The sequence below is a fragment of the Oryza glaberrima genome, chromosome 6, assembly GCF_000147395.1.
Source record: "Oryza glaberrima chromosome 6, OglaRS2, whole genome shotgun sequence".
Classification (NCBI taxonomy): Eukaryota; Viridiplantae; Streptophyta; class Magnoliopsida; order Poales; family Poaceae; genus Oryza; species Oryza glaberrima.
Window position 1 is genome coordinate 8,101,959 of NC_068331.1, and position 8,689 is coordinate 8,110,647.

At 42.9% G+C, this 8,689-nt stretch overlaps 1 protein-coding gene across 1 annotated transcript; it reads right to left on the reverse strand.

Annotated features, from left to right (window-relative positions):
• Positions 1 to 1,818: 1,818 nt before the first annotated feature.
• On the reverse strand, positions 1,819 to 2,679 carry LOC127775757 (nudix hydrolase 21, chloroplastic-like). The gene has a single exon (XM_052302047.1). It carries the CDS (start codon positions 2,505 to 2,507, stop codon positions 2,001 to 2,003), a length of 507 nt encoding a protein of 168 aa, XP_052158007.1. The 5' UTR covers positions 2,508 to 2,679; the 3' UTR covers positions 1,819 to 2,000.
• Between the last annotated feature and the right edge of the window lie 6,010 nt (positions 2,680 to 8,689).

Consider the following 8,689-nt stretch of genomic DNA (forward strand, 5'->3'; position numbering starts at 1 on the left):
CCTGGTGCTTGTCGTTTTTTGTGAGTGGTCTTTAACTACTGATATCCAGCGGCCTGCTGGAATTGTGATGTCTGAATTGGTGGGGACTTGCAAAGAACCTGCAATCGGTAATCCTGTCAACCCTTGCTGCTGGGAGTAGGTAACTTGGGTAAACCTAGTTGTTGAAAAGTTCGTTTAACTTTGCGTGTAGGCCCTGTGATGTAGTGCAGGCTGTTGTCCCCTGAGATATCAAGCCGGATCAATAGGTTAACCCTTTGATCCATTGGTAACCCATTTTATTCGGCAAGGATTGTCCCTGTTGAACCAGTATAGTCGAAGGAACCTAACAATCAGTACCACCCTAATTAGTCGAGCAATGTGCAACCAGGAATATCTCAAATAAATGAATGTTCACGTGCACTGTCGGATTTGTGGTGCAATCAAGGCCATCCTCTGCCTTCGCCCTTCGTGGTACAACGTCAAAGTTTGCCTTAGGTCGGTAGAGGGTACGGATCCTCCAGCGTATCCACCGTCCGGCTTAATTTTTACCCCGTTTGGATCCCTTCATTTGGGGCCGAATTAGATAATTGGATTTGAGTTCTTATGTTTTAGAAACACAGTACAAAGCTAACACTCCCAACGCGCGCATACTCATCCCTATAAACACATACACGCATACCCTATCTATCTCCAGGAGACTGGGCCGACATATCTTGATATTGACAAAGTCACCACGTGAGGGATGAACGCATACACGCATACCCTATCTCTATAAGTATCTCCAGAAGATTGGGTCGACATATCTTGATATTGACAAAGTCACCATGTGCGTCTTGCTTTAATGGTCAACCCATATAAAATGGGCATAAATTTTGAAAATAAGGAACCCTAAAGATCAAAATATTCACATGGTATGTTCTTAAGAGCATGGCCCTAACATATAGGGATTTTTTTTTGAAACTATATTTTTTTCCAGTCTACAGGAATATACATATTAATAAAAAAATTAACAAAAATATACCGTAGTAAGGATGTGAACTCATGCGTCATATTAGGAATACGAGGTTGTGGTTTTGTACGTCCATAACAGACCTACGCGTACGAATACATGAGAGCTCGCTTAACAGGACCCCGCTTCGCTATTCCCTCGCGCGAGTTCGCTTTTTTCCCTAGGAATATCATGAGTTTGCACACTCACCGTGCGAACTCACCGCAAGTTCACATCCCCGCTCCGCGGCAATGGTATATTTTGTCAATTCTTTTAAAACGTGTATATTCATATAAAAAAATACATCGACTTTACATGCCTTATAGAGATGTCTCAAGTAAAGTTAAAAGTAGAAAAGATTAAATTGTTGTCTAAGATCAAATTTGTGTTTACATCTATTGGATTTGGAGATGCCCTAGCAACATCGGCGGACGGAATAGTTTGCCCATACGTGGACCACGTGGATGCCAAGTTTACCGACCAGGCCCCCTCACCATCACCAAATCACCATTTAAGTTTTTTTTTTTTAACTAGCTCGCGCTCTCTCCCCAAATCACACGCCCCCAACCACTACGCAAAGGTCAGCACAGTAGCACACACGCTCGCTAATTATGCAATCTTATTAAATTTCCTACTAATAATCATGGCTTAGTGCTACCCAACGACAAATCTGTCGCCTTCGTCGCCGTCTCAGTGGGACAATGGAGTGACCCACTTGCGGCTGCGGGCCCCACCTGTCGGACAGCGTCCTTATCTGCTGCGAGCTGTACACGCCGCGTTCGATTTGCAAATTGCAAGAGGAATCGATCAATTAGCTCTCGAGTGACAAAAAAAAAAAAATCCCAATAGAATTGAAAATTTGCCAAATTTTGGTTGGCTCCGAATGGAATTCTGAATTTCTCTGCTTGTCACGAAAAAAAATTGTGTGTTAACTAAGGGTGAGATTTACATGGCCGAATCTCTTGTGACCCGTGAGGTTGCAAATTAATTACATCGCTCTCAACTCCGGCGAACTCGCCGCCGGCGCCGCCGCCTACAAGAGGGACAACGGCGTGGGTTGGGGGAAGAGGTCGGCGAATCGCTGGAGGGCCTCGCGCATCCACCAGTGCGGGCACCGGTCCATGGCCTGCTGCGGGGAGACCCAGCTGCGGCGCCTGGCCGCCATCTCCGGCCACCGGTCGAGCTCGTCGGTGACCCGGAGCGGGAAGACGAAGCCCTCGTAGGTGGCGTCGTAGCGGCGGCTCCGGTAGCACCACCGCCCCAGCGAGGCGCCGATCTCGCCGAGCACCCCGGCCTCCTCCAGGGCCTCCCGCCGCGCCGCCTCGTCCACGGACTCGTCCAGCTCCCACCCGCCCTTGGGGAACATCACCACGTCGCCGGCGGCGGCGCCCTTCTTCTGCGAGCTGATCACGAGCACCTCCACCCCGCCGCCGTCGCCCCTCACCCTGTACGGGATGCACCCCACCACCATCCTCCCCCCCGTGTTGTCGCTGTACCTCTGCAGCTCCCTCCCCTGCCTCGCCACCATCACCGCCGCCATCGCTGGAATTGAATCGAATGCGACCTTCTTTGCTTTGCCTTTGGAGTTTGGATTGGATCAGTTGGATCGATGGATGAATCTTTGCTTGAGCTTAGGAGGAGGAGGAGGAGGAGATGGGTGGATTTGGAGGGGATTTGGTGGGTATTAATAGGATTTGGAGGGGGAGAGGGGGTTGTGATTGATCAGCGTCGTCGCCGAGTGATTAGTGGGCGCGAACGCGACGCGACAAAAAAGGTGGGCATGGACCACGCGCGCGCGCGGCTTGGTGTGTGTGTGGACACGGCGCATGGGACGGGGTGTGTGTTGCTTTCTGTGCACTGCTCGCTCGGGCAGCTGCCAGCAGTTATAATAGTAGGCTATAAGCCAGCTGTAAATATATTTTAAAAAGATAAATAAAGAGAGAAAAGAACAGCGGGCTACAGATTGGTAGCCAGCTGTAGTACGGACTCCATGACACACTGTGTGTATGATAAGTGGGACCATATATTAATAGTGTAGTATGTAACTATTGTATTAATGAGCTATTAGGTTGGGTATAGATAAATTGGAGCTAGTAGTTGACTATACTATTAAACTTGCTCTTAGATCAAAGTTTAATAGTATAGTCAACTACTAGGTACCTATTAATATGTAGCCATTTTAATAACTCATTCATACAATAGTTACATACTACACTATCAATAACCGGTACCACCTGTCATACACACATTGCATCTTGAAGTCCGTACTACGGCTGGCTATAAATCTGTAGCACGCTGCTCTTCTCTCTCCTCATTTATCTCCTTAAAATATGTTTACAGCTGGCTTATAGTTTGCTATTGTACTTGCTTTTACTACTTACACTTTGCTTCATCATCAGTTGTACTCCCACTGTCCCTAAAAAACGAATCTAAAACCGGATGTGACATATTCGTACTAAGAATCTAGACATATGTAGTACTAGGATTGTCACATCCGATACTAGGTCAATTTTTTATGCGACGGAGAGAGTAAACTTGTATGTACATTTGTTATTCTGTTTTTTTAGCTGATGATCAGGTAAGGGAGTTGCTAGAATGTTGGAGTTTTGTGGTTTTTCTTGATAAGTGGCCACTTGGTCTTGCTTCCTCTTCTAGAGTAAAATCCGTTTGGACAAATTGATTCTAGAGTAAAAACTGTTTGAACAAGTTGACAGTTTATGGTCTATTTCTAGAAGATTTGGGGTGTAGTATTGAATAAGTAGTTGTACGGTTGACGGTTGTGTACTAGTTGCGTGTTGCGAGAATTGAACGGGAAATATGTCTTTGTTGCCTTTTCAGGGCATTAATTATCTGATAGATGAGTCGAAACTAAACTTTTTAGAATAAGTGCCTCGAATTGTACACATGTAGCTTGATTGCTAATCGTAATATTGATTTTTCTTCTTTTTCTTTTTAACATGGATTATCCTCGTGAAAACAAATGAGATGATAAGTTGTATCACTTTTTTTTCTAAAGAAAAACTGTTGTTATGTTTCGCATCAACAATAAAGAAATATTTGTCATGATATACAGCTAAATTGATCTTTTCAATATGGTGATAAGAAAACTATACGCAACTTCCACTCTTATATTTGACAATTTAAGCATATACAGGATTTCTACATCAAATCTATTACGTTCGTTTTTTCTTTTGTCACTTAAGAGTGTACAATTTCTGTTTTCACACCAATAATTTCAAAGGACATTAACTAATCCAACTGTGCGTAAGTACATTTACCAGACTTTCACTCCATGGTCCTCTATTCCATTATTAAAAAAAAGGGAAAATCAGCCAATTTAATGCATGATTGCGAAGGGCAATCATCAATGGCTAAAACCCGTGCCACATGAGCACCATCCATCCATCCATCATCTCAGAGGCTATATCACCCTCTCTATCATCTCAACGAACGAATATCACGTACCGGTCCACCGTGCACCGGGTGCAGCCGGACGGAGAGCAGGTAGGGACAAGCAGAGGACAAACCGCGTAGGACGAGACGAGACGAGAGCGCATCTCGGCCTTCGCAGCTGCTTCTCGCCCCCACACACACACCTCCGTCTCCGGACGCCGCTCGCGTCGCGTCGCGTCACGTCACGTCGGCCTCCTCCTCCTCGTCGTCGTCCATCTCAAGCTTAGCCGCGTACGCGCCTCGTCTCGTCTTCCACCCTTGGCCTCCCCGTGCGCGCGGCCATGCGTGCGTACGCCCAAGAAGACGCACTAGTTTACGACCCGAAATCGATCGGGCAAAAGTTTCCACGGGAAGTCCCCGTCTCTCCGATCGGCCGTTTTGTTGCTGCTGCGTCCGTGCACGTGCAGATCGTTGTTGGTTGGTTGGTCCTATGCTGTGGCTGGAAAAACATAATATCTCCATATTTTAATGTATAACACCGTTGACTTTTTTTTAACATTTGACTATTCGTCTTATTAAAAAAATTTATGTAATTATCATTTATTTTATTATGACTTGATTCGTCATCAAATATTCTTTAAGCATGACATAAATATTTTTCATATTTGCATAAAAATTTTGAATAAAACGAATGGCCAAACGTTAGTCGAAAAGTCAACGGCGTCATATATTAAAATATAGAGGGAGTGTATTTTTTTTTACTACCAACCAACAGTTATCTCCATCACTTGTTGGTTGTCTTCGTTGTCGTTGGAGCGTCTCGTGATGATGATGAGGGGTAGTGCCGTAGTGGTGGTGGTGGTGGTTAAGTGGCGACTCATCAATCATGTGTTCTTTTGGACTTGAACCGAGCAGTATGCGGGTAAATTTGCACGCTGCGACCAGTCCATATATCCCTGTAGAGTCCATGGGAAGAGAGTCACGGTGAAATTTTAATACTTATCAAGATCTGGTGCAGTCGTTACTACGACTACAACTTTAGCAGTTGCAGTGCAGCCGATGGATCAAAAATCAACGGTTCAGGTGGCAGAAAAATACTATTAAAAAACACTGTAGCAAATCTGTACTATAGCGATTACTGTTGCATCAATGGTGCAACAAGATGACAGAGCGAATCTGGATGTTGGCTCCATCGATCCAACGGCTATAACATGCTCCGACTGCTAAAGTTGCAGTCGTTACTACTACAGCACCGGATCTCAGTTCCTTTTACTACTACTACTCTTCTATTTAACCAGTCACATGCATGTGTGTTGTAACGAACAGACAGATCCGGAGAACATGGTTTAATTTGATCAGGAAAACATGTTTTTAATTTTTTTTACCATATTTTTTATCGGTTGGTCTTTTTTATTTTTTGCACCAGTATTTTTTCCGGAGCATTTTTTAGAGCATCACCAATAGATAACAAAAATCCATCTAAATCCTTAATAGAACTCGAGATGTAAAAATATTCCTCAATAGATCGTCTAGAATTGACTTCCTAAAATAAAAAATCCGGCCACCCATAAAACAATAAAAAATGTTTTTGCCTATCCCACATTATCGTTGTCATTTGTGTGTCCCTCTCTCCACACACCCGCTATGGATTGGAAGCGAAACCTCGCCTCTAGGTGTGTGAAAAAAAAAAGTAGACCTTGGGGGTTGGGTATTTCAATAGGGATTATGTTGGATTTGATTTTTCAACAAAATAATCCCTAAATTATATGATTGATATATGAGGTTGATTTTTCAGATATTGTTTATCATGTTATCATGGAAAGAGGATGATTATGTTTTTAAAGTAGTAGAGATTTCAAAATGCCCAGAATAATTTATTGTTTAGCAATATATATACTGTATCTTCTTTCAAGATGAAAAAACAAGGGAACTTTTTTTTTTGCACGAACAAGGAAATGTTTTAGACAAGCGGCCACCGTTATGCAAGTTTAATTGATGCAGGATTCGAAATTTCCAAACCTCCAAATCTCCAATATAGAAAGCATTGTTAAATTATTTACGGGTCCATAGTTTCGCTTTTTCGTAGCATATTTGCAAACGAAAAGTGATTTGTGAATAAAACTTTTATATGCGTGTTCTTAATGATCTAAAAGCAAATGCTGAAAAATAAACTTCGATGAGAAAACCTCAAAATCAGCTCCAAATTTAGAGTTGGAAATTTAAATTTTAGCTAATAAACATAAGTATAAGTAAAAAGATGATACCCTTATACTGCGTAGACGTATGGTAGCATACCCAAAGTATGACATCATTATATTATGACACTTGTTGTAAACAAAAAATTATATTATGACACTGGTGAACCATTATATTTTCCGGAATTCACCCTACCTCACGGTGCCGCCAACCTGAGGTTTTTAGCAGCAACTACTCGTACGTGACCAGATGACCCATTTTCGAAACACGTTAAAAATGGGTGGGAAAACAAGTTCTCGATGACCCATTTTCGAAACACGTTAAAAATGGGTGGGAAAAAAAATCACGGCGGAACGTACGCGTGTCGCCCAGCGGCCACGCGACGGCGCCGCAGTATCTGGAGGTCACCGGCCGCCTTCCATCGTCCATCCGTTTCCGTGGTGGTGTCGGTTGCCCGCGCGCGCGCGCGTCGGTGCCGAAACCTGCGGGCGCTGACACGCACCGGATTGGATGCCGTGCCGGCTGCGTCGGAGATGGATGAATAGATACCCCCCGTGCATGTGCGTTGCATCATCAGCCACAGCCACAATTCTTGGGTGGTGAGGCCGGTGCTGAGCGGCAAGACGATCAAAGTCGTCGTCTTCGCCGTCGTCCTGGCCAGTCGCCAATCTCAAGCTTACCTTCTCCTGACGTCCTGCATGGCGGCAGCAGCAGCATGCAGGCATGCGTATGGGACGGCGGCCGCCGGCGGATTCTGCGGCCGACCAGTGCCGACCACTAAACAACACTTGTAATAATCAATCTATCGGGAAAGTCTACTTGTTAGTACTTGAGAATCGAGTAGACGATATAGTAATCTCTTGTCTAAAAATATAAGATATTTTGAGACAGAAGAAATACTAGTATCTAACAAAGCGTTATAAGTAATTAATTAATGTCATCTTAAAATTTCATCAAAAAGTCTAAAAACGTACTAACAATAATGGTACGCGTGTTGAAAATCGAATTAAACAAATGGTAAAAACAATTAACAAATTATAAATAGTACCCCCGCAAAAAAAATTACAAATAGTAAGTATTTACAGTTTTTTTTGCATGAATTAAATTTAAACTTATATATTTATGGTGTGATATATCACAATGTTTATTTATCTTATTATTTTTTGTTTCTTAATGGTATATACAAAACGAGAAAACGTCCTCTCTAGAGGAACGAAAATCCACCTCCTTACGTCCTCTCTGCTTATCAATCCTCCAATCTCTGCTGTCGTCGTCTCGAGATAGGCTGCTAGTACCAACAAAAAGAGGGGGGGTTTGTTTGACATGTTTGCAGTACTGCAGGAGTGCAGGTAGTCCTCTCGTGATCGTGATGCCATGCATGCTGAGATTAAGAAAATGGTAATAGTGCCGTACACGTAGGCGCGAGACCAACCGAAGTCGGCCGGACGGTTCCAGCAAGGACCCCATGCTTAGCTTATTGTCAAGGCTTAAGATTATAGCAGACACGCTAACGAACACCTGGAGTTGCTGGCTTGCTGTCGTTTGTGAAGCCACAGCACATCCATACGTAGTACCGGAGATTATTAGCGATTAGGTGTGTATGAACTCATGTCCATTTCCTTTCACAGTGGCGTTCTTTTCTTTTCCTGGTGTGTCACAGTAGTGTGTTTTTGCTTCTATTGGTTCTCTGCAAAGGTCAAATTTGAACTAAATGTGCGCGGTAGCTCTAGCATTGCCCATATTCATTCATATATATATATATATATATATGACACTTATATGGGGCACCATGGTATCAAATGCACAAAATTACTCAAATTTTTCAAAATTTTCAAATTGTGAGTATATACCTAGTTATAATAATTTGATTTATACCTATACTTATCAACAAAACATCTCAAATTTAACTTTATTTCACAATCCATGATTACATACCTAACTAATTATATGTATGGATGCTATATACCTAGAATCAAAATCTAACAAAAACAAGTTCAAATTCAGTTCAAACTTGCTTTAAACTAGTTAGTAAAGTAGTTAATGTTAATACCTAAGTAATTGAAAAAGTTTCATACTCATTTGAATTGGGTATATACTCAATTTCAACAATGGTGCCCGGGCACCATGGAGCAC

What these genes read in the sequence shown, in the direction of transcription:
- LOC127775757 (XM_052302047.1), bottom strand. Translation starts at nt 2,507, where the DNA reads ATGGCGGCGGTGATGGTGGCGAGGCAGGGGAGGGAGCTGCAGAGGTAC.